Source organism: Lingula anatina, chromosome 6 (assembly GCF_051362555.1).
Source record: "Lingula anatina isolate TDL-2025a chromosome 6, LinAna3.0, whole genome shotgun sequence".
Lineage (NCBI taxonomy): Eukaryota > Metazoa > Brachiopoda > Lingulata > Lingulida > Lingulidae > Lingula > Lingula anatina.
In genome coordinates this window covers 4,417,566-4,444,690 of record NC_141772.1, presented here as the reverse complement: position 1 = coordinate 4,444,690, position 27,125 = coordinate 4,417,566, and the positions used below count along the sequence as shown (strand labels likewise).

General features: G+C 36.2%; 2 protein-coding genes across 3 annotated transcripts in view; one reads left to right on the top strand and one right to left on the bottom strand.

Annotated features, from left to right (window-relative positions):
- Positions 1 to 5,392: 5,392 nt before the first annotated feature.
- LOC106154162 (uncharacterized) lies at positions 5,393 to 6,478 on the top strand. The gene is made up of 3 exons (XM_087015829.1): positions 5,393 to 5,496; positions 5,717 to 5,921; positions 6,086 to 6,478. The coding sequence occupies exons 1-3, from the start codon at positions 5,470 to 5,472 to the stop codon at positions 6,238 to 6,240; spliced, it is 387 nt and encodes a 128-aa protein (XP_086871955.1). The 5' UTR covers positions 5,393 to 5,469; the 3' UTR covers positions 6,241 to 6,478.
- A 6,264-nt stretch (positions 6,479 to 12,742) lies between these two features.
- LOC106180477 (sodium- and chloride-dependent taurine transporter-like) overlaps positions 12,743 to 27,125 on the bottom strand; it is a 35,286-nt gene continuing 20,903 nt past the window's right edge. Inside the window, exons 4-15 of one of the 2 annotated variants that reach the window (XM_087014870.1) lie at positions 25,262 to 25,406; positions 24,617 to 24,781; positions 24,098 to 24,230; positions 23,585 to 23,719; positions 23,105 to 23,208; positions 22,164 to 22,401; positions 21,690 to 21,827; positions 20,927 to 21,029; positions 20,429 to 20,529; positions 19,896 to 20,066; positions 17,427 to 17,676; positions 16,041 to 16,209 (exon numbers count right to left, since the gene is read on the bottom strand). In XM_087014870.1, the coding sequence (XP_086870996.1) occupies positions 17,452 to 17,676; positions 19,896 to 20,066; positions 20,429 to 20,529; positions 20,927 to 21,029; positions 21,690 to 21,827; positions 22,164 to 22,401; positions 23,105 to 23,208; positions 23,585 to 23,719; positions 24,098 to 24,230; positions 24,617 to 24,781; positions 25,262 to 25,406 (1,658 nt within the window). In that variant the 3' untranslated portion in view covers positions 16,041 to 16,209; positions 17,427 to 17,451. Of the gene's footprint in view, positions 16,210 to 17,426; positions 17,677 to 19,895; positions 20,067 to 20,428; positions 20,530 to 20,926; positions 21,030 to 21,689; positions 21,828 to 22,163; positions 22,402 to 23,104; positions 23,209 to 23,584; positions 23,720 to 24,097; positions 24,231 to 24,616; positions 24,782 to 25,261; positions 25,407 to 27,125 lie in introns of both variants that reach the window. The other variant, XM_087014871.1, reaches the window with a different exon arrangement.

Below are 27,125 nucleotides of genomic sequence, written 5' to 3'. Positions count from 1 at the left end.
AACCAATGATCATAAACTTCTCACATTGCAATTTAGAATTTTACATAGAATTTATTTTACGAACTCGATGCTTTTTAAATACAATATGTTAGAACATGAGCGATGCACTTTCTGTAATGACCCAAAAGAAACTTTATTGCATATTTTCTGGGACTGTACATATGTTCAAGCTATTTGGACTTGTCTCATTCAGAACCTACGTACACAGTACTCTGTTGAATTAAAACATCAACCGTGCTTGTTTATATTTGGAATCCTGGACGACAGCCCTCTCTTAGGTATTAATCTACTACTTCTCTATATAAAGAAATATTTCACTTTATGTAGACAAAATAAAATTACACCTCTTTGGAATGCCTGCAAAAAGTATTTGGAAAAGCAAAAGATAATAGATTTTCAATCTTTATACCTACTGGGTCCTCAAAAGGCAGATAATCTAAGGAAAAAATGGGACAGTATAGAAAAAATATTGATATGAATAAAAAAGAACATTTGTTGTAGACTAGGCCTAATAAGATTCTTTTATTTAAAAAAAAATTCTACATGTAATTTTAATCAACATTTGTAAGAACTTCGTTTGTAGTGTGTGAATGGTGTGTGGAAGGTGTATTTGTCTCTTATTGTGTTGTACATGTCTTGTATTAATTTTCGTGAATAAAAAAAAAAAAAAAAAAAAAAAAAAAAAAAAAAAAAAAAAAAAAAAAAAACTTGCTTAAACGTCTGTCACGCCTACTAAAACTGTTAGGGGGTAATTATTTTTACCCCTAGCTGATTCGCTAGGCGTGACAGACATTTAAGCAAGTTAGTTTGATAGCAATTTAGTGAGTCTCCCCAGGGAGATAGATCGATCCAAATATCTGTGGAAATGGTCCCTAATTGTTTTTATAGAGCTTATGAACAAAAATATTTCTTGAGCTGATAGCAATTTAGCGTGAACCCCCAGGAAGTTAGGCCGATCCAGATGAATCAATCTAACACTGCATTCCCACACATTTTAGATCGATCTATCCCCTTGGGGAGTCTCGCTAGATTGCTGTCGGCTTATAAGCCGGCTTAAATGTCTGTCCCGTCTACTAAAAGCTGTAAGGGGGTAATTAACTTTTGTGCGCGCTCAGCTAACAGCAATTTAGTGTGAACCCCCAGGGAGTTAGGCCGATCCAGATGGATCGATCTAAATCTGTGGGAACCCAGTTTAAGTCATAGTCTCCACCAGAACGTGACACGAATCATTTTGTTTGGGATTTGAGTGAACAATTACTGAACTTATGTTGGGATAGTTGAATATTTGATTTAATTTATATATAGCTTTGATAAACATAACTACCGATGTGTAAATACAACGATTATACAGAGCAGTCCAGAGTCATTTGGGTGACCTGTTCGAACTTGTCTTGCAGCTGGAGGACTTGTTAAAATCCTGGCAATTGGATGGCTCGTTTAACTTCTCAGTGTATCCTTCTAAAATCATATGCACTGCAATAGCTACTGTAACAGAGCTGAAAGAGTACCAGTATTTTAAGCTTTACACCAAATGCATATTGAAAGATATAGCTCTTCCATCAATAGCCGTGTTTTACACTCTACGTAAATGACGCACTGTTGTTTGTCATACAGTAAGTGGATCTCTCAGCATTCTCTAAATGACTAGCAAACCTTTAATACCAGTAGTCATGTTGACACTAATATGATTTTAGATATATTCAGATATAATTAAACTGATGGAAAATATTAAGTAAATTTAAAGTTTAATTTGCATTAAGTTTGAATACATTCAGTTCCATGTATATGTGGCAGATTGCATGTCAGCTATAAAAGTTCATTTAAAATGTAAATTAAGTAAACGTATGAAATAGGAGGTAAAGAGATATACAAAAATAGACAGTGAGATGGACAGCCATACATAGAGAGTCTTGCCGTTATAGATAGCTCTGCAGAAATTAACCATGTAGTAGAAAATTATAAATGCCTGTTTCAGTTGCCCTGAGTGTCAGGGCCACTGTGAAGCTAGCTTGCTAACTATTCAAACGTTTTTATGGGATAGCTTCACAGTGGCCCTCAGGAACAGCGAAATTGGCGTATCCGTCGATCAAAAGGAACTGCTCCGCAGCGAATCTGCAGTTGAATGTCATTAGTATGAAATAGGAGGTAAAAAGATATACAAAAATAGACAGTGAGATGGACAGCCATACATAGAGAGTCTTGCCGTTATAGATAGCTCTGCAGAAATTAACCATGTAGTAGAAAATGATAAATGCCTGTCTCAGTTGCCCTGAGTGTCAGGGCCACTGTGAAGCTAGCTTGCTAACTATTCAAACGTTTTTATGAGATAGCTTCACAGTGGCCCTCAGGAACAGCGAAATTGGCGTATCCGTCGATCAAAACGAACTGCTCCGCAGCGAATCTGCAGTTGAATGTCATTAGTCCAAAATGAAACGTACAACAGATTTAATTTTGCGTTTTTTAATTTTTTTACTGTGTATAAGATGTAAATTGAAAAATAAATAATATTTTAAAAGAAAAAGATATATCAGATGTTTTTGTATTTTTTGCTTCACAAAAAACATTTGCTCCTGGAGATATAAACACAATGCACGTGCTTGTCGTGTGCCAAGTTTGACAGCTACATTGGATGCCCAATACTACTATGAGCACTGCGCAGTGGCTATACACAAAAATCAGTTTTTAAGGCAGAAAGTTGCTTATGTTGTGGCACTGACCTTCGATAGCAAAATATTCTTAGTTCAAACTTCAAACTCTGCATCAGCCACTCTGCTTCATGCCTCGTCTGCACGAGATAAGGTAAGCGCAAGGCGGGAAAGGCAGCTCCATGCGGCACATAGCTGTGACGTAAGAGACTTAATTGTGACTTCCAAATATGGAAGCGCCCCACGCAGCATTTTGCAGGTTGACGGTAGTGGCTAGAGCCAGTTTTATTGATATGTGTTATATATGAAATCAAGATCGAGCTGGCAAAACTGAAATCTAGAACATAGGGTAGTCTCAGTGTTCTTATTGATGAAAACCAATAACAAAAAACCCCTGAAAAACCAACCGACTGGTGATTACAACGGGGTTTCTCTTACAGTATTAGATACCTGAGTACAATACAATGCCTGGACGTGTCCTTTATATATATATATATATATATATATATATATATATATATATATATATATATATATATATATTGCTCCATGTAAACGTTCAGCTAGCGCATAGTCTAGTCCTTTCAGTACGTCATTTGGGCGACCTGTTCGAACATGGGACAGCATGTCTTATGCCCCTATTTCACACAGACCACGAATCGCCAGGAATTGACAACTTTCAGGATTCGTGGTTGAATCGTAATCAGTTCGTGAAGTTCTTAACAGATTCGTATATATTCGTAGTCAGTTATTGCAATTCTTGATCAATCACGAACTGATTACGATTCAACCACGAATCCTGAAATTTGTTAATTCCTGGCGATTCGTAGGATTCGTGGTCTGTGTGAAATAGGGGCATTACGGCTGTCCGGCTTGGTAGAATTTTACCCAGTAGATGGGTTAAAAGTTAAAATTCTCAATTTGCCTTTCTATGATATCTGAGTTCCAGACAATGCCTCGGCATATCCTTTACAGCTAGGTATACTGTTCTATATGCTTGACAGTGGCCCATTTTATGTCTAAGTATTCTGCTCATCTGCTAATCGAACCTAATCCAGACTTTAAAATAAACACAAAACCCTTAAAATCCGAAATTAGCGAAAAAAAAACTTTGCTGCAATTCTATTTATTTTTATTGCTGCAAAGTCAAACTTTGCAGAGGCGGCAATGAGTTTGAAAGAAGAAATTTATTGCTTCTTATTTGCAGCAATATGCAAAAAATTGCTGCAAATTTGCAAGAAGGAATTGCAGTTTGAAGCAAATTTATACTCGTACTACTTTTCTTGGATTTCATAAAATAATATTTTAAAAAAAGTTGCATTTATTTATTTTCCATTACACCACAACATAGCTAAATATAACAAAATACATTTATTCTTTGTTGTTTTCTGATATTTCAGACAATGACCCTGCACAAGAATTACAGCATTGTTGCTGTTACTGTCATCGCTGCTGTTGCTCTTGTTGGAACATTAGGAGCAGTTCCCATCTCTAAAAAAGCAGCACCGGATGTGGGGAAGGTGGGTATTCTGACTTCACGTACGTACGCTTATTTACAATAATATATTTTTTTATTTCTTCTATCAATGCTACAATTGCTTTAATGACATTTTTTCACTTCTTTTGAGATTTGTTTGTTGTATTAGAAACTCACAACACTGTGACGTTTCCAATTTCAGTGACGTACGTTACAATACGGAATCGACGTAATAAGGTTTCATTTTTCAGAAGTACCACCTTTACAAGGGCGTCAAGAGAAAGAATGAGAATGTCCAGGTCAATGTCGAAGACAGTGTCACCATAAACAACGTCACGGATGAGCAGTTCCAGGTTGCCATGAACAGCTCAAGGGTGAGAAAAAACAGCTTTAACTTAATTAAGCAATCATTTTATTACAAATTATTAAGAAAGCTTATTTTTCTTGTACTATACCTAAACGCAACCAAAATCCATTCCAAGGTAACACAGATTATGTCCCCACAGGGTCACATATTAACTGATTAGACCACCAGCACGCGTTAAGAGAATGTTATTTTAACGTTTTACACTGACATTGTTCCAAGTAACGTTGTTAGTGCGTTCTGTTAACGTATAGATGTTGATGAAATTTGTAAATTATACTAGCCGCAAGCGCTTTACTGTTTAAACTACATGTACTCTTGGCGGCGTATTGTTGTGGGGCTTGGTCGGCGACCAGAGAGGTGCGAATTTTAGGGCCTTTGGACTGTTGGTACCGATATATATACCCGAATTAACCGACTTTTAAAAGATTGTGATGAAAAAGCTTAAATAAACTATTGTGCTGTATAAAGAGCCATGTTGCTATAGTGTTCATTCCCACCTTTAATTCCACGTGCTTTTGCTTTCAAATAATTACCCCACAGCTGTTAACTGTTTTAAAGTGCTTTTGTTCGAGACACCACATCTAACATGACTAATGATACAAGATACAAAATACAAGCGAGACATCCAAATTTTAAACCATCATTCTCAATCTGTAACATGAACTCCTTAAATCTGAAATAAATTTATCACCCTTCATCTGCAAGAGGTGTCTCTGCGGTTAACTTAAGGCTTCAACAAGAGAGCATACATGATCACAGTTTTAACAGTTTACACCTGTGCGGTGATAATTTGTAAATATAATCACATGCACCTAAATGTGGGACAACTTTTTTGACGAAATTGATATTTTAGAGGGGATTTTGTTTTAACTCAGCACAAAGATACTATAGATGCATGCATTGCTTTGTTGGATTCATTTCAGAGTCTGATTATTTACCAGCTGAAAATAAACAACACGTATGTTTGTTTTTTTACTCCAATGAACACATCTGACGACATTCACGAGGTATGATTTACTTGATATTTATTCATATTAATTAAACATTTCTGAACAACTTACAAACGTGTTCAATTAAGTGGTGTTTAAGATATAGAAAAATATTTTAAAATTAGATAAAAACATATATAAGGTGCGAACAGCTTATAATAACAAAACTTTATGGTGACATGACATAACATTTTATCTATGTCACATAACATAATTACTTTAAACACTTGGCTTTTAGAAAATTGCAGAAAATATGTCAGATGTAGAAGATCACAATGATGATGACCAGCTGACCTTCTTTGTTAGCGCCTCCCAGATCAAGAACAAAACAATCCTTAGTCCCAGCATTCAAGAATTCTGCAGGGATCTTGATGCATACTGGCTCACTCAGATGGACAACAATACTGTACATATAGATGGCGCCAACACGCAATACCCAGAAGGTACGCACAAAATCAATCTCTGACCATTAATCATCATTATTTGCGAAACGTACAGCTATGTCAGCGCAGTGTAACTATTTTTAACTTGATTTTTCATATTATATTATATTATATTATATTATATTATATTATATTATATTATATTATATTATATTATATTATAGATGGTGATCATGATCGCGAGAAACGCAACCCCTGCAGTAATAGAATTTGTGAGTCACAATATTGCATCCCTACTTATGGTGTTTGGAAGTACGAATGTTGGAAGGAATATAATACTTGTACGAACTGTGGATCTTGGTGGTTCTTTAACAGATAACAATTTATAACGATTTTAATTGATACTGGTAATATCTGGGTTTGATGGGTTTGCCACACAAATTGACATATGTGCATTATTTCTTTGAAAATAATATAAGTGCAATAATCAGCTCTAAACATTAAGCAAACATTATTACTTAACATTATTCAATGTTATCCATTTATTTAAATACTTTCTTTTATTAGAGGGACCTTACAGTAAAAGCGGCCGCCAAATTTCGAACATCATATTTGTGTTTGTCCTTTATTGATTCTTTCGAGTATGGTATCCAAAAGACATAAAGATATTTATCGGTGTGTATTGTGTGCCAAACTCTTCCCTTGCAAACACTCCCTATAGGATCCTGTGGGATTCCAAGGAGTTTTTTTTTTTTTTTTTTTTTTTTTTTTTTTTTTGAGCCATTAATTTACTTATTAAAATTTCACATAGCCCTGCACAATGGAAAATCTGGCTATCTGGATAAAATGTATAAAGTTTAAGATCACAATATAGTTGCTGATAATGTAGAAGGTAAATTGTAACATGTAACATGTATGTTAGTGGAGGAGGAGACGAGGAGACGTATGTATGTTGCTCTCGGAATTTGATGCTATTTTGGCAACTTCAAGACAATGCAGGCTATTGATTTGTGGGAGACACCTTCGTAAGTTGGTCGGGGTCGGTTCACAGTTTTCGGCGTGACTATTCGAAGTATTGCCGACGAGATATTTGGAAAACAAATTCGTATATATATTCGGACTTGGTAAGATAACGGCAGATATAGGTCAACATCTACTCACTTTTACCATGCATTTTGGTGACAGCAATTGTTGCATATAACCCATAGCAATTACAGAAATAATGAGGGGCAAACGCCAGGTAGCACAGAGAGCGGGTGTTGTAGTAATCATCGTCGTCAACCAAAACGGGAACAATATCAACCAAAAAAGTGTTCAAGACATTGTATGTATTTACCGCATAACATTATAAGCTACTAACTTCTGGTGGTTTATTATTTGCAAATGCCCAAAACAAATAGGAAAAAGAGAAGCAGAGGAAGCACGGAAAGTGTAAATGAAAACCACGCAAAGAAAGAGTGCCAGGTCGAAAGCCCAAAGGAAAATATGAAGGCGACTAGTGAGATACTCCAGGAAGCAAACAGTGTCCTACACGATTCAAAAACCCACGATAACCCTCCAGTTTTTAGCGTATCCGAAACCCCTAACCAAGCGCTGTTTAAAAAAATGGACACTTTATTAAAAGCTGTAAAAGATTTAAAGGACAACCAAGATCAGATGAGAAAATCATTTGACTTAAAACTAAACCACTTAGAAGAAGAAATGAAAGGAATGAAAATGCAATTTGCAGAAATCCTAACGGAAATAAACGTGCAAAAAGAAGAGCAAAATAGGATGAAAGCAGAGGTGATCAAAATAAACAACACACTTGATAAAGTCACCGACATAATAAGTGGCCAGCAATTATATTTAGAAAAACTTGACTCAAAGCAAAGAGAAAAGAATCTCATTGTGATCGGTATGTCGGAAAATGAGAATTATGGAGATGTAGTTGGGGATGCGGAAAAAGTTAAATATGTTTTAGAAGCGATCACCGCCACTCAACTTGCAAATAAACCTGTTTGCAAACGCTTGGGTCAGCCAAGGCAGGATGGCACACCCCGCCCGATTCTGGTAACGCTCGGCAGCGAATCCCTGAGGAGGGACATCCTCCAAAAATTGGCACAAAGGAACGGCGGGCAGGGAGAGCTTCAGATCCCGCATGTTAACGACACACTGAGGATAAAACGTGACCAACACCCAGCAATAAGAGCTGAGTGGGGACGCATGTTCAGGGCACTGGACACAGAAAAGCAAAAGCCAGAAAATATGGGCCATGAGATCTTTTTTGATAAAAAGAAAAGAGTAATTACCAAAGATGGTGAGGTAATCGACCGTTGGAGTGCAAATTTTGTATAAGCGAGCAGAACAGAAAGTTGACTATAGTTACATGGAATATAAAATCTGTAAAAAATAAACTAGAAAACAAAAAGGTGCAAGAACTTTTAAGTTTATACGATATAATTTGTTTAAATGAAATTAAGTCAAATGTTGAGTTCTCCTTACCAGGATACCATACTTATATGAGTAAAAATGAAAACGCAAACCGAGGAGGTTGCGGTGTTCTCATAAAAGATTGGTTAAACAGATCTATAATTGAACTTGTGTGTGGTAAAGACGACTATATTTATTTCAGACTTAAGGAACACCCACAAGTAATATTTGTGGCTATTTATGTTGCACCAAAGAGTTCACCATACTTTTCAATGGAGGTGTTAGCTGATTTGAGTGCACTCCTCATGAATAGACCTAACCATACTTTTATAATAGAGGGAGACACAAACTGTCGATTTTCTTATTTGAGAGAAAGATTTGTAGACTCCATAAAGGGAATGTTTCCTGATGTTCGGTATAGTGAATCGCCTGATAAATTAAGGATTCCTAACGAAAATGCACGACTTGTAACCGGGATTGTAAAACCGTTAGTATTACTAAACGGTTTATGTTTTAACAACGTGCAATTACCACTAAAACTAACATTTAGACAAAGGGATCGATGGGTCTCAGAATTGGACCATTGCTTTGTCTCCCCGCACCTCGTAGCCGCAACATCTAACATGATAATTCATGACAGCGTGGATTTACCATCGAACCACGCCCCAGTAGGCATTACTTTTTTTAAGGAAAAGCTCTCATCAACCGCAGACATCCTGAACTCTCTACTGTACTGCGTATCACAGCTAGATGATCATACACCGACAAGGGACACACATCCATCATCATGTAGTAATCGGCAAGTTAAATGGACTGATATTGATTCTACCTTATTTAAGGAGATTCTGGGAAACGCCGAACCGCCGAATCTACGTTCATATGATAACTTGGACCAGGTTTTCTACGAAACTGACCGCATTATGAGATCAAGTCTAGATCGTGCAAAGATTCACCAATCAAACCAAAATGAGCAAAAACGACCAACAACAAACCGCTGGGAAGCGCTTCACAGCATGAATGATCATCGCAAGATATGGCAGGCGATCGGTTGGAGTGGGACACTAGAATTAAGCGACGCAGCAAAAAAGCGACCGACGGACGAGGACTTCAAGGAGCATTTTGAAAAGCTGCTTTCACCTAACGACGCTGACCCCGTTTTCACGCCGCTCCCAGGGGAATGCCCTTACATACCAATGACTGATGACCTAATTACTGAGAATGAGGTACGGGACGCCATTAAAGCAGTTCAACCGAATAAAAGTGGAGGACCCTCCGGCATCCCCCCCGGAATACTTAAGACCTTGCCACAGCGGTGGATAACTTTTCTAGTACTTACATTTTCTATGATTTTGAGCACCACATTGATCCCAGCGAAATGGGCGTTGTCCCGCTTAGTTATACTATATAAGAAAGGACCTAGAACGGACACTGGAAATTACAGGGGCATTGCAGTTATGGACATATTTTCTAAACTGTTTGATGTTATACTATGCAAACGTTTAGAAAGATGGTTTAAACCCGAAAGAGAGCAGGCGGGCTCTCAGAAGGGAAGAGGGTGCCTAGAACATATAGTAACTCTACGCTTGGCTATTGATTATGCTATGTCCAAAAAAGAAAAACTGTATATAGTTTATGTGGATTTTGTTAAAGCATACGACAAAGTCCCACGTGGGGCGCTCATCCGCAATTTGATCCGCTACGGTTGTGGATACTCTATGGTAAAAATATTAGCCGCAATCTATAGTAACACTAGCATGGCTCTGGGTGCAGCCAATATATCAGCTTCGTTAGGTGTGCGGCAAGGATCTCCAACGAGCTGCTTTTTATTCACTCTGTATATCAATGACCTAGTGAGGGAGTTAAGAAAGTGCCAAGATGACGGTTTTCTTAAGTGGTTGCACTGTTTATTGTTAATGGATGACACTGTTATCTTAGCAACGTCCCGAAAAGCATGCATAGAAAAAGTAAAAATACTAAAACAATTCTGTGCCCAGTCAGGGATGGAGATGAATCAGAGCAAAACCAATATAATGGTTATAAACGGTACCGTTGAAGATAAGGAGGACCTCGAAGTGGAAGGTCTAACAATTAAGACCTGTGACAAGTATTGTTATCTCGGAGCAATGTTCACTCAAGATGGAAAAAGTGATACAGCAGTAAGGGAACAAATGGACATGAAGCAGTGTCATATTATGAAATATACAGCATTTGTTACAAAGAACGTTGATTTCCCCTTCAGCATAAAGAGGAAGGTGCTCGACGCCGCATTGTTTGCATCCATTCTTTACGCATGCGAGTCATGGATAGGAAACAGTATAGATACGGCAAACCCCATGTACATGAACAGTGTAAAAGCGTTATTAGGTGTACGGGCATCAACGAGAAACGACACCTGTCTCCTCGAATTGGGCTTGCCCACACTAAAGGCACGCGTAATGGACGCTCAACGTAATTTTCTGGAGAAATTGTTGCAAGAACGCAAAGACATGGAGGACGACCCTTTCATATTCATGTGGAAAACTTGTGCAGAGGCTAAGACAAAAGCGTCAACGTACTATCAGAAAGTGTTGGCAACATCCGATCATATTTACTTGGACATTGAGAACCTAAAAGATCAACTTAAAAATTCGAATCAAACAAAAGCAACGACTTATTTAGAAATGAACCCCGATCTGGAAGTGTGGGATATGTACGCAAACCGCTTCGATATCCCGGAATATCTACGCATGGCTACTACTAGGTTTAGGTTAAGTTCTCATAGATTGGCAATCGAAACGGGTCGTTGGTGTCGTAAAGAGAGGAACGAACGTGTCTGCAAGTGTGGTGAAATGCAAACAGAGCTACATGTTATAAGCAAATGCGAGCTCACATCAGCGATGCGTTCAGCCTACCCTGAACTGGTATATACGTCCTTAGGGGATCTATTTTCAAAGAACAATTTGCACTTAGTCGTTTCATATGTATACAAGGTCTTGAAAATATCAGAAACGTAGCTTTTAAAAACGGTGTACCGAACTATAAGTTTTTGTCATGGTAGTGTATTGCGCTACATATTATACTTGTAATGCCTTTATTGATCATTTATCCCTGTATGTAATGTTCTGCTCGATAGATATTTATTATGTAATCATACGCATACAGTGATGATAATAACTACTACTACTACTAACCGACACCAAAACCTACTAATGGTGCAAATGGTTTATTCAGTACTATAGTGAGAGCGAGCCATTGAGTACCATGTAATGTGATAGTAAATACTTCTTATGTACAGCTGAACAAATAAGTGCATATGCCAGACTAATAAGACAAGTATATATATTTATACTTTCACAATATTAATCCGTAAACCAGTCGGTCTTCTTCAGGTAACATACATGTAATTACACATTACGATTAATAATTTGTTACATTATTAATACCATTTGTTACAATTAGAGACAGCAAATGGATAAAAAATCTTTTAAAACCTTTGGGTCCTTTGAAAGTAAAAAGTCTACAGTTAATCAATTTTAATTTTAAAATTTTTTTTAAAAAGAACCATGTGCAGGGTGGGTACAGTAGGACAAGATTTTTTCCTGTTTTGCTTCTTTTCTATCCATGTAAATGCCAACGTAAATGACACTAAAAGAGGGGTGATCAAGACCAGTGATTTTACTACACGTAGTTGTCACAACTACACACTTGCAATCTTCTTCAGTGGCACATTCATACCACGAATGTAAATAAAATCACATTTATGCACCTGTGAAAATTCGATAATATAATTCCATTAGAAGTAAAATCATTCAACTTTCTTGAAAAAAGTATGCCCTTTGTCTTGTTTTTATCTTTTTTTTTTTTTTTTTTTTTTTTGAGACTGTATGTGATTTTTCCGTGTCAGTAAGCTGATGAATACAACTCCAGCAGTTTAAAACTGGTTAGTTGCTTTATTGCAGTGCCACTTGCGTACATGTAGACTGGCTCTTTCACAATTTTTTCCTTTCCAAAGTCAACAACCATTTCTTGAGTGTGGTCTACATTCAGAAAGGGCCGATATCTCCCCACCTTGACAACTGAGCTGACGCTGCTTCTGTACCAGGTCTCGTCATTATTAGTAAAAATAAAGTAGTGTAATCAGAATAATTCGCGTTGCAATTACTCTTACGGGTCGATATTTATTTGTTAAGAGAAACAAACTACCATCAAATAGGCTCTTGAGATGATACAGTAAATACAGCAGATTACTGTAACCAGGGAATTATATCAGATATAATTCCCTGCTATTACTGAGCAAATAATGTGAATTGCTAACAATATTAGACAGCCGATTACAGGCCACAGGTTCTATTGATACAGTAGTCCGTGCCTTTCTTTTTTTACATTTATTATCCTTTTTTAAAATAATTCCTTCTTCCAAATACTGGCAACGGTGAGAAATATGACCATTTGCTGCTTATATTTACTTAAAAAAGACAAGGAGACTAATGTTGCATTTCCAAGACTTTATTCAACTCAAACCCATACATCAATGCGCCTGCACCGCAAAACGCATTGTAAAACTTTCAAAACCTGCATGTACCCAAGGACTTTCAAGACCTACATGTACATTTTCCCATGGCAATTTAACCCGGCTAAACACAATGCAGAACTTTCAAAATCTCCATGCCCCAAGTTAATTAAATCCAGCAAGCATGTAGGACCCTTAAAACCTACGGTAATGACTCGATCTTTTCAATGGGCAAAAATAATGAAACTTTCAGATACATACTTTAATAATCACAAAATTATATTTTTACAGCATTTGTTGTGCTTTTACTGCATAAAACACAACTATAGCATCGACTGGTTTTTAATTTTGTTGCTATCACTCAATAGGAATGTTCTAATTTTAAGAAATGACGACAATAAAGGAAAAACATCACACAGTATCTGTAAAATTCACAATTCACACCCTTGAAAAGATCCAGTTATTACCGTAATTTAAACCAGCAAAAAAATATAGAAAAGTCTTTTAAAACCTATATGCATCCAACTTTTAACCGGTAAAAACACAACGCAGATCTTTCAGAACATACACGTATTCAAGTTAAAGATGGCATTGTACTATGTAGAACTTGCAGAGCACACCACGCTGCATAAATCAATAATCTGTCCTCTTTTACAATCCAATTAATTTTTTTTATGACAGTGACAAACTGAAGCTACATGTACATGTGCATATAGTTAAATAAAATGCATTTAAAATGATCATCTAACAAAAATAATAAATAAAATAAGAACTACTAAAACATGCATTACAACACTGCAAAAATAAAATATATGAAATAATGTAAGCATTCACAACACTTCAATACGACAGACAACAAAATGTCAGACCTTTCTAAGAAAAAAAGTTAAATAAATCGAGGAAGTTCTGCAGCTTGAGACATTAATAAAGGCATCAGTGGTTAAGTTAACTTAATGTATATCAATGTTAAAGGTTCAAAGCAGAGTTAAAAGACATTCACAAAAAAATAAATGACATTATTGTATTTTTATAAGTGTATAACTGATCAATCATGGCTTCTACCAGTAGAAAACAGCTGGAGAGAAGATACCATAAAGTGAATACACATAAAAAATAAAATATTTTTCCATATTACTTGAGAGGGTACAAGATACAAAAAGCTTTCTTACATTGAACCAAGTCTCTTTTCTTAACACTATATTTCTTAAAGTATCAGTATGTCATTCAGTCAAAGTCCAACAACACAAATAAATGGTAAAAAAAATAATAAATATCACTACACACACAGTTGCAAAGAAAGAGGATAATGATAATTAACAGCTACACATCTACCACACATGCAGGCTAAACATCTATATATACAGGTATATATATCAGGCAACAGGAAAAATCAGTAAACGTCTAGTTACATACCACGATAAAACAGTAACAACATTATTTAGTTTTCATTATCATGATCACAGGACCGATCATATAATACGGAGTTCATATAACAGTGGGCATTCTGCCTTTGATGCAAGGGACATTTTCTCTAAAGATCATGCATTATTTAAGCTTGAAACTTTTTCTGGACTCACTTTAATTTCTGATAAATTCTATTGGTTTTCTAGCAATATTCCACCTCCTGGCATTAATAATACTAGTATGTGCATTCAGCCTGCTGAGGGCTTGCGTAACATACCTTATTTTTCAAAGAATTTAAAATTTGAGAAAGATTTGGGCGTATTCCCAGAGCTTTTAGATCGATCTATCCCCATGGGGAGTCTCACTAGATTACTGTAAGATAATCCAGCTTAAATGTCCGTCCTGCCTACTACAAGCTGTAAGGGGGTAATTAATTTTCGGGTCTGCTCGGCTGACAGCTATTCTTAAGTAGATCGATCTAATCTCTGGGAATGGGGTCTTTGAGAGCATGTCCCCTGCTCTTGTATTTACTTTGAAATATATATACTACTGTTTCAACAGGAGTAACCATTTCTGCAAAACTACTTGCTTTTGAAGCTATATGTAAGGCTATTCATTATGATGACACTTTTATTGCTTAGTAATTTCTCTATTTCATATTTTCAAAGACACCTTGAGCATATAACAGAGAAAAAATTCCTTGAAATTTGAACACTTTGGACACATTTTCAACATCATAGGTTGGGATGATTGCGTAAGTTACATGAGCAATTTTGGCCTCCTTTGGTCGGTTCCGTGGTGTGGTCACAAATGCCCATGCACACCATATCTAAAATCACTGACAAAATTACAATGCTGATGATAACGTGAAAAATGTAGAAATTTCCAGGATTTTTTTCCAGCACTATAAGAGTCACTTTTTTAAGGGTGACTGCATAGCCTGAACATGATCAAATATCAAAATATTTTCTGAAATTTAAGTACAGTCATTTGCTGTACTTACAAAAAAAAAGTTCAAGATGTATCTTTCCACCATGGGAGACAAACCCCAATATCATTTAATCGCAACATGCCAGTTCATTCAATATCAACTATTAACTGCTACATGTTTTTATATAAAATATTGTTTACATTTGTGTTCACTGGCACAATTCATTCTAAAAAATAACTTAAATATTTCAGGCAAAAAAATAATCAATGATGCCAATCAATGAAAACAAGTGAAATTACGTTTTGCTTATAAGGAGAAAGCCATTCATTTTCAGTGACAAATAAAGAATAGTTTCTAAAAGCCCAGTAGTAAACAAAATGTTCTGTTAAAGAAAGTACTGGAAATGGCATATTTCTTGAAAATAAATGATTACTCATCAAAATTCAGGTGAAAATCACTCTTCTCTCCCTCTCTGTCCACTTGTGAGAAAATTCTGAGAGTTGCAGACACATTTTTCCCAGATTTGGATACGTTCTTTGTCTGTCACTTTCCATTACAATACATCTATTATTATAGACATTCATTCTATGTATTGTAAAGTACCTTATAAAGATTTTACAGTTAAAGACAATATATATCTATGAGGCACCACTCATGTAGGCTCCATTCATGAAATTTGAAAAAAAAAAGGTGTTTTGTTTGAATCTAGAAAAATACATGATATCTACTTTTTAAAATCTTTTGTTAAGTACAGCACATTATAATACTTAGGTAAAATGTTTTTCTTCCAAGTCTTACTATACCATTTTACTTCTATATAAAATCTGATACAAAACGAGCAAAAGAGAGTGTAAGTGAATGTACAGATCTTAGTCTACTAGATATACTAGTATACAACTATGTAGGCCTTTCACAATAAAAATAACAGCTTTTGCAAAAAAAAAATAATCAACTTAAACTTTTTGCAAGTCATAAGACCTGGACTGAAGAGTAAATACTGTATCTCGTGAAGACATAAAGCTGTGACTGATTGTGGACCAGGAATCTCCAGCATTGCGGACGTGTTTCTGAGTGGATTCGGAGAATACTGGAGTCGTCACCGTCCTCCATCGCTGAAAATGCAGGAAGATGAAATGGTAAATAACTCAGGTCTTTTGGGGCACTTTTAACTCTTTGGAGCTTTTAACAAACTGAACTAGGTGCTAGGTTCTTCGTCATTCTAAATATGAAGTTAAAAATACCTATAATATTGATAATGTTTCATGTATCTCCTAATCTCTCCAGTAAGATATGTTTATCAAACCAAAAGTTATCATGAAAATTCACAGATCCCGAGGAGTGCACTCACTGGTGGAAAAACACATCTGTACGACCTGCGTGTGTGCATGCATGTGTGTCTGTGCATGTGCATGCTTTTGTGGGTGTTTGTGTATGGGGTTTTTTAACAACTACTGGCACAAGCAAGCTGCCAAAAATAATATCATAATCAGAACAAAAACTTTCATATTAACAAATTCACCAGTCAACTGTATCAAAATTAAAACAGAAGCTCCAAAAGCAACCTATCCACAGCAAATCAATCTCCACTATGCACCATCACACAAAAAATGCAGCATTGCCAAAAATTTTATGTATCACATATCTTTTGATTTTTTTCCTACCTGTTGTTTTAGATCCATTTTATCTTTCTTTTTTTTTACGACTATTACACACAGAGCTTGTAAGGGAAAATGCTGACAAATGTCAGCAAAATATTGACATGAAAAGCTCCTTTACATACTGATCTTGCTGGCTTTTCATTACTAAATATTACAGCAAAAATTCAATATCACAATTCCAATAAATTTAAAAACCTGCCTAGACAGGCAGTTATGCATTCAGAAAACAATTTATTTCAGCTTATTTAATGGAGTATAATCTTTTTACAGATTCTTGCCAAAACTGAATGGGAATCAGTATTCTTTCTTACTAAGACAAAAGCACATTATTAGTGGTGATTAAAGAAGAAACAGTCCCTACACACAAAAATTGATACATTTAAAGACAAATTATTCTTCTTTTTTCTTTTTTTTTTATAGAAAAACCAGCAGTTTTTCAGATTATTATGTTATTTCCTCAAAAATAAAATAAAAGCAAATCAAATTATTGACTGGAAAAAAATGTAGCATCAGCAACATCCCAAAGTCCAAACTTTCATTATGCACACAAAATCATTTTTCTGAATCAGACTGTTAAAATTACAGAGAAGCAAAACTCATGCAAAATACCCAGAAGCAAAAGCAGAGAAAGTACAACCTGTTATAAGCAGAGATACCCATGTGCTACCTACCACCAAAGTAAACAAGAAGAATGTATTATACAGCATTTCCATTAGCCATTAGATCGGACGGAGAGAGCATAGGGATGGCGTTGTTGTTCGTGGCTTTTTCTTTGGGATGGGCGTGGTCGCTGCCATTTTGCATTGCTGTGGGAACTTTGGACACGTTTTCAACATCATAGGTTGGGATGACGGCGTAAGTTAGATGAGCAATTTTGGCCTCCTTTGGTCGGTTCCGTGGTGTAGTCACAAATGCCCAACGCTGCATCAAGGCAAGAATTAAGCAAATAATATATGGAGAGTGAAGGGAAATAAGTATCTTTTTTTTTATGAATGCATCATGTAAAGCACCTGACTAGGCTTACTACAACAACTTGCCAATGAGACCAACACTTAGTCAGTCAGAAAGGTGGCAAGCTGTATTTGAATTCGCACCAGCTATGGAAAATCTTCTCTTAACCATGCAGTTATGTACTTCAAAACGCTTTCTTTGCCAGAGAAAGTGAAATAGAAATTTCCAAAATTCATTACTGCTTTGGTAAAAAAAATTCCTTTTGGTTGTAAATTAGGAACAAATCGATTTCATTAAAAAAAAAACTCCTAGGTGTGAGCCCTGCATAATGTTAAAAGAATTTACCCAGTCATTGCCACTTGTCAGTGACATCAGAAATAGTTTAGTTTGGTCAACTCAGTTATAAAGTAACGTGTCTAATACATATTAATTGTCATATTGTTAGTAAAAGAAGCAGAAATTTTTAGTCGAGTTCTGTTATTCAAAGTTGTTTTATGGTAAAAGTTAACATATAGTTATCAGTGAATGCAGTGTTTGAAGATAAGCTTGAATTACAGAGGTAAGTATTGATCAGAAGTAACTGCTAATAAATGAAGAACAAAAATAAAGGCAAATCAACAACTTTATCTATGTTACACTATAAATCAAATAACTAAAATTTGAAAAAAGCAGTGATAACTGCCAATTAAGCAATGCAGCATGTTATAGACTACACAGGACACAAGGCTGACTAATATATAAATGCTGAAAACAACTACATTTCCAGTGCAACACTCAAACAAACATTTACAACAAAAGAAACCTCAAAAGAGAGGCAACACAGATGGATTGATGTATAAGGCCACAACTATCTTTAGTTGAGCTTTTAGGAATGTTATATTATTCTAATTCTTATAGCAATCAAACTGAATGTTGTACAACAATTTTAAAGGTGAATATACCTATGTGACAACTACCAGATCATGACTGCAGTACTTAGTCAGTATTGCACATATACACATATACAGTGAAAACTACTGTAACAGTACTGTGCATTTGCTCACTACACCAACACCACAATATCAAAACCACCAAACAAACCATAATACATGTACAGTCAGAAAAGCTACAGTGTACAGCAACAGTAACCGTTGTAAACGCATCACTCCAGAAATTCAACACTGCACAACACATGCACGTTCAGTAAACATTAATACATTGTCAAAAGCAATCCTCAGACCAATTTGAAGGTGTCTGGGTTGTTAAAAAACTGCACAACAAAACAGCAAATTAATCCACAGTATTTAACAACATGCACTACAGCAGCTGTACGGTCCCTCTTTATCTATTTACTTGGGTGACAAGATCTAGCTATAATAGTTATCATGTTACACTCCAATTTCTAATTTTCTCTCCACAATGTAAATAGTACAAAAATATTAAGCACATAAAATGTTGAACAAAATACCTAAGAAAGTAAAACAAGCAATTACGACTGAACCATAGTATGACATTTCCTTCAAGTATATCACCTGATATGCCACATATACACACATAATGCACAGTGATATCACATACACAATGCACAGTGATATCACATACACAATGCACAGTGATATCACATACACAATGCACAGTGATGTCACATACAGAATGCACAGAGATGTCACATACACAATGCAGTGATGTCACATACAAAATGCACAATGATGTCACATACACACACACAATGCAGTGATGCCATATACACAATTTAGTGATGTCATACACACACACAATGCAGTGATGTCACACACATACACTGTACCATGATGTCACACAATGCACAGCAATGCCACATATATGAACAATGCAGTGATGTCACATACAAGCATAATGCAGTGATGCCACATTCACGCACAATGCAGTGATGTCAGATACACACACAATGCACAGTGATGTCACAACTCATAAATACTCTGTGCTAAGTTTTCTAAACCCACTACAGCTAATTTCCAACAGGTTCTAACATCATTATTATTGTCAACCAGATATAAAACATTTCCACTGACTCTAAAATGAAACTGCATCATTCTACTTGCTGTAAACAGTTTATAGTCTAGATTACTTACCTTTAAATCCTAAATATCTGGAGAGAGAGAGAGAGAGAGAGAGAGAGAGAGAGAGAGAGAACCTTTGTTCCTCAGAAGGTCCACAATTTGTCCACTCACCTCAGCCAATGTCCCCCTGGCCCTAGCTATCCTGTAGAGTGCCGTCAGCGGGATGCAGATCATGGATGCGAATGCCATGCACATGCCCAGGCCCTGTGCATACGGAGGGTACTCGTACGTCTTGTTGTATGTTAGCGGCTTGAAGGTCGCAAAGAAGAAGATCAACATCCCCTGGGAAGGAAAAAAGTAAACTGTAAAATGATCTGCAAGTTAAAAATTTTACACATTTAATCTTTTTATTTTGAAATTAAAACATGATAGCCGATTAATTACAGGTAAGATCTTGATAGAGTTTTTAAAATGTTATATATCAGTTAACAAGTGCACAATTAATGCTCAATTTTATCTAACTTATCACCATTTCATCCAGATTTAACTTTTCATAAATGCACATTGCATTTTAATTCATAACAGTGGCAGGGACTCGTATATCTCACTGCGCCACAGAAAGTTACATCCTTCATGAAGTCATCTGGTTGTGTCTGTCATGCTCTTCAGCAGGTACTGAATCAACTGCCCTCCCCTATACTTACCATGGTTATCAGAGGTGTGATAACAATCCAGCAGACCCAGAACCAGGGCAGGATCTTGAAGCCCAGCATCAGCTCAATGTCCTTGTAGAACCTGGACGCACCTGGAAACACAAAACAGAATGCACAGCAGTCAAAGATTTTGAAATAAAAAAATTTGAACTAAAGATTGAAAATGGGACCAAATATTTTCAGATGTTCATAACATCATAAGCAATTATTCTTTATATTTTGACGCCCATAAATTGCTTGCACCCCAACATTACCCTGTCATTTCCTTAAATACATATACGAGCTCATATACACATTTCCACATATCCACCCTATGGCCATACATATATTCATAAACATAGTATCTATCCTATGGCTATATACATATACTGATATAATACCTTATATCCATCCTATGGCTATGCATAAATTACCATATATCTTATGGCTTTACATATATACATTCCATATAACCACCCTATGCCTATATACATATACCCATATTCCTACCATATATCCATCCTATGGCTGCACATTCACAGAAGCAGACCCACAACAGGGCTATCCCGCTGGCAGAGTAGTAGTCAAACAACTGGAACACATACATGCCTCCCTGGAACATAGATAAGGTTAGGGTTGATGAGCAAAGATGGCAGTGCACTGGATCCGGCAGAGTGCTGGATGAATGACTTGGACAAACAGAGAATTAAGTGATGGAATTAATCATTTATGGGAAGGGGTAGCATGTAGTCTGATTTGTAAGCTCCATTTCATATAAAAATATTGAACTAGAATCCAACAGAACCCCCTTCACACTGATGGTTCTTCTTTAATTTGGTTTTAACTTGGTTTTTAAAAAAAGATAGACCATGCTATTTTTCTGCACAGAGTTTCAATCATGTTTTGACAGAATAATGTACATTCAGCAGGTTCAGTTGGTTACAGATGACATACAAAAATCAGCTCACAGTCAAATTGCTCTCATGCTCACACTCACTCACCATATCTCCCTGGCCAATTCATGTGCACATATATATACATGCATGAGCAGCAAAACTCACATGATAAATCCCTAATTTCAGAGGTTTATTGAAAGCTAAGTGTTACCCCATCAAAAACGCTTTATTTCATGAATTTATTGCCTCCTCCATTCAAAGACTATAATCACTCATCATCAGAAACCTCACGTACAACCTGCCAAATTTAGCAGCTATAATGTGGACTGCCTGGCAAGAGGTCAGTTAAAAAAAATAATAATAATAAATTCACTTACATTGGTCACCATGAGCAGGCCCACACAGAAGGACACAAAGCAGTAGATGGCAATGAAGATCTCTCTGTTGTAGCCTTTCCTGAGGAGTCTCGGGAACAGGTCCAATATGGATGTCACGAAGGCCTCCACGCCAACAAACTGAAGGAAATGTACATACATTTTTTAATAAAAATTGGTAATGCTTTTACTGGCTGTTTATAACAAATAAAAAAGACAAACTGTCAAAATTTTAATCATTGCCTGTTAGAAATTTACTTGACGTACTGTATATTATTATTATCACCAATTAACTATAATTTTCATCAAATGAATTATAATTTTGGATGTATCATATACTGAGAAATAGATATACAAATTTCCCTTTTCATGAGGTAGAGAAAGTTGAAATTTTTGGAGGGTAAAATATAGGTATATTATACTGACAAATGACCTTAATATCATTTTAAACTCAGCCCAAGACATCACTAGAAATACCTGACTGTCCAATCCTAAAAATATGATCATCAAGAAAAACAGTATGGCCCACAGCGGTGCTATGGGCATCTGTGTGACTGCCTTGGGGTAGGCAATGAAGGCCAGTCCCGGGCCGGACTCTGCTACCTCCGTGATGTCCACGCCTTGCTCGTACGCCATGAAGCCCAGCACGGAGAAGATGGCGAAACCAGCGTACAAACTGGTGCCGCTGTTGGCCAGGGAGATGATGATCACATCCCTACAGGAAAAAAACAGAAAGAGAAAGGATGCTTGAGGTATGGTACATGATTCAAAGAAAAGATGTCACTTGACTTTTTCTTTTTTTTTTTGACTATTGCATAATGACAGTAAAAAAAAAAATGCTTTTTAGGAACCTCCTTTATATTTTGCTAATGAGGCATGATGTTTTAAACCCTCCTTATTAAAGATGCATACAAAGTCAATTTTTGTCAATAAAACCAACCGAATGCCAGCATATAGTTTCAAGTAGTATAACTAAGAGAATTACCAAAAGGCAGTGTTTAATTTTACCCGAAAATTATGTTTGAACGGATTTTTCTGCTAGCATTCTATGCTGTATGTCAATGGGGCAGAAAAGTAGGTCACGAAATAGGTTAAATTCCTGACCCAAAATTTAAAGAAAGGAGCAGTCTAAAGCTCTTTTATGGCTGATCGAGTGATCTATTCAGTTTATCCCTTGGCATGTCGAATTTATTTGTGACGCATAAGAAACTAGAAGAAGTGGTTTACATGTGTTACTAGATATCCACGCTCTACCTATGCTCGGTTCGTATGTACCTTTAAGGGTCTTCCAAACCTACAATATAACAATTAAGACAGTCAACTCTCTATCCCATTACCCTCCCCCTTCTCTCAACATCTCCCTGGTATCTGAGGCTTACACTTTGTGTTAGTTAACATGGTGTGATTCCTCCACTTACTTGTAGTGGTTGTTATGGAACTTGTTATAACTGCCCAGTGCTATCATGGCTCCCAGGGCTATGGCATAGGAGAAGAAAACCTGGGTGCCAGCATCTATCCATACCTACAAAATCAATAAAGAAAATCTGGATCAAAGCAGTCTATTTAACAAACATGGAATACATGTAAGCCTGCTGTGTTTCAGTTTATGTTATATATATATATATATATATATATTCAGAAAGAAAAGTGGATCTTTAAAAATACAGAAATGCAAACACCTTAGATGTGGCTATATATGGGAAATATAAGTACCAAGATGCCAGAGCATCCAGATTTCCAACTCTCTTTGTATCTTTTGCAAAGTCCCACATTCATTACACATTCACTATTTCTGTGCTGCATTTGCCCTAATTAACCAAAAAATTATATTATACATTTTTCCATCAGGCCACTTATGCTTGCAGAGACAGTTCCATGTAAAACCATTTCTTTCTTACCTCATATGATGCTAACAGGTGAAACTTGGGCTTGAGGTAAAACTCAATCCCTTTCTCAGCGCCGGGGAGTGTCACCCCACGGATCAGAAGTGCTGTGATCACTAGGTAGGGAAATGTGGCTGTGAAATACACAACCTAGAGAATAAAGAATGGGGAGATAATATTATATATATATATAATACATTTTAATTAATCAAAAATATCCATTTTCTAGCAATAAAGACTAGGCTAATGTTTAAGACTAATATTTATTTTATTAAAATGGACAATAGTTAATATCTATTTATTTTGAACTGAACTAGACCACAATTTTGGTCTAAAAGTTAAAACCAGTTTTCAGCCTAAATCAAGTTATTTCATGAAACCCTGTCTTAGACATGTATCACAGCCAGCACCTACCTTCCACATCCACTCAAACCTCTTCCACATGCATATACTGAAATAAGATACTTTAAACTCTTGGCATCACCTTTCCATTCTAGTCTACAACCTGAACCACCGACAGTAACCCACCTTTCCCGTCCACTTGACTCCCTTCCATATACAGAAGTAGACAATGATCCAGATGACCAGCAGCGACAGCGCCAGCTGCCACACAATAGTGCCTACTTCATCCACTCCACCAGAGATTTGCAGGATGCGGCGCCTAGGAAAAATATACATACAAAAGTAGAGTAATTCAGAACAAATATATAACTTACATATATTCTTCCCACCAAAAAATGATGGATGATAAATGTGTGCGTATGCGTGCTAGCATGCGCATGCGTACTTGTGTGTGTGTGTGTGTGTGCACACCCGTGTCCATGATTGAAAGGCGGGTAGAGATAGTTTGTAGAATTTTCTGACTGCACACAGCCTGCTTAATATACACTACTTAAATCACGGTGTTATGTCATCTTGACCTCATTCTCCATTTCATTAATCCTTTCATTTTATTCTTATTCCAATTTTTTTAACTATTGCTTTCTCAATTTATATTTTTGCTTTAACAAGCCATCACTGAATGCAATCTCTACAAAGTAAACTTACTCCCAAAACTCCACGACAGGGTCCACTGTAGTGATGTTGGTTGTATTGGTACAGTTCACCGTCAAATCATTCACCAAACTTGCATTTGTACCAAACAATGTCCCTGTCACATTGGAGCAGTGTGTGACACCGACGTTGACATTCTTGTTAAATGACACAGAGCACCTGAAAGGTTAAATATCAATGTCCAGTTACAATCATGCATATGTAATTCTTTTCCTTCAATAAGGATGAAGATCACTTTTGTCACAATTTATATGAGCCATTTTGGAAACTAAAATATGGCTTCCACAAAAAATATAATGGTATATGAAAAAAGATTGCACTTAAAAAGAGGTATGAAAGCACACATTTACATTAACTCAAAAAAAAAAACATTGAACATATTGCAAACACAAGCACATACACACAAATACATATCAGGTCTGTAGCCAGAAATTTTAAAGTTGGGGGTTGGGGTGGGGGATAATTAAAAAGGTTGGGGGGTTTGTACCACAGTGGTACAAAGCATAAAACCAAGATCAAATTTTGATTCTGTGCAAACCTATCCCCAGCCAAAGGGGTATATCATTGGACCCCCTCCTTCCCCCAATGTACCCCCCCCCCCCCCCCCCCCACACACACACACGTGTCTGCCGACTATACCTATCTGTGTTCCATGTGTTATTACAGTGAGACCAAGGCAACACTGAAGTGAATGACTCCACCAGGTAGAAGATGTCCCAGGCCAAGATGATGATGTAGTAACAGTTCATCAAGAATACTATTACTATACAGGCCACACCAATACCTAAAGAAGTTAAACATTTGTATGAATTTATATGCATATACGTATACAGGTACTTGTGTATAGATCCGTGAAGAGAAAAAAATTAATTGAAATCAATATACTAAACTCTACTTTCATTCAGCTACTAGGCATTCTTATTACAATTAATAGTTGCAATGTACGGTGATCAGAAGTATATAAGATGATTTTATGCAGATCACTCTCATTCCAAGTAAGCTAAATTTTTATATACCAGTATGTACCATGTACATTCAAAATTCATGTACATGTGACTCTCTCTCTCTCTCTCTCTCTCTCTTTCTCTTTGTCCTCAAATCTTAGATTTTTATCTTTTTTGATTGTTTAATTCCTTATATGAAATAATCACTGCCCTCTCAGGTGAACCCAGCAAATTTGCTTCAAGGATTGTGTTTTGCTATATTCTAACTCATGGATGTAAACACATCCACCTACTAGTAACTGTTTGTACATCCAATAAATCAAAATGTGTTAGGTGTTCCTCATAGCTGTTACCTGATAAGCACAATCACAACTACCACATTTCTCAGACAGACATCACCCCATATGAACTCAACAGATGATGACTCTGACATGCTAAAAATAACCAAAGTCCTTTAAAAATCCTTGAACAACCTTCATGTTCGATTATCCACAAATTAAGTGTCCCTTGTTCACAATTTGATATTCAAAGCAGACAAATCCATAGCTGAATATTCCTTTAATTGCCCTCTCCACATCTCTGTTTGTACTCCCACACTGAGCACTCTCCAGACATGAATATAGCTCTCTTATACGTACCACCTGCTTTCATAAATACTTAGCTGATATCATGAACAGCTTTATTAGGGATATAACAAAATGAAATATACCAAGTGCAAAACAGGCTCACCTAAAAATAATCATAGACTTGACAGATATAAAACACTTCTCAAAACAAACAGTTGACCAGTGATGCATCATGATATACCTGAACCCCAGCGTAGTTGATCTTTTTTTACTATTATCATAGAAGAATTCATCAAAGAATGTTTACCGTGATCACAGATATGAATTCAATACAATGAGGTGTGGCTGTGCAGGCAATCAATGCAAAACCGCACAAACTGTAAAGTGATACCTGGTAAGTAGGGGCTTAACTTGCCTCTCAGGCAATTGTGTAAATTGCTTCTCATATGTAAATTACCAACATACAAAAAAAAAAAAAAAAAAAAAAAAAAAAAAAAAAAAAAAAAAAAAAAAACATGGATTAACTATAAGATATTTTCATACACAGCAGCAAATTGCCACACGAAAAAGCCAACACTTATAATATGTGTTTAACTTACAAAGGCAATTATAGAAAAGCTTGGCTTGCTATAGAAAAATAACTTGAAATATGACAATAATTGTTAGGTATGAACTGTCAGTTTTCTAAGCAATGCCTTATGTTGGTTGAAATGCTGAAATGGTAACATAGTCAGATGCACCAGAGGGCAATGACGCAGACAGTGATCAGGTTGCATTTAGACACATACAGTCTGCATATAAAAAATTACTAAACATTACAGGTATCACACTTTGACATATAAACACATAGGGCTCATTCTTGTTTTACTAATTGTTTGCCCCAATTTTTCCCTCCATTAACAGATCAAGTGTCAGAAGAAATATGTTTGTTGACTTCTTCGCTATTCAACTCCTCTGACGTAGCTTAGCTATAGCTAGCTGCTCAAAACAAAT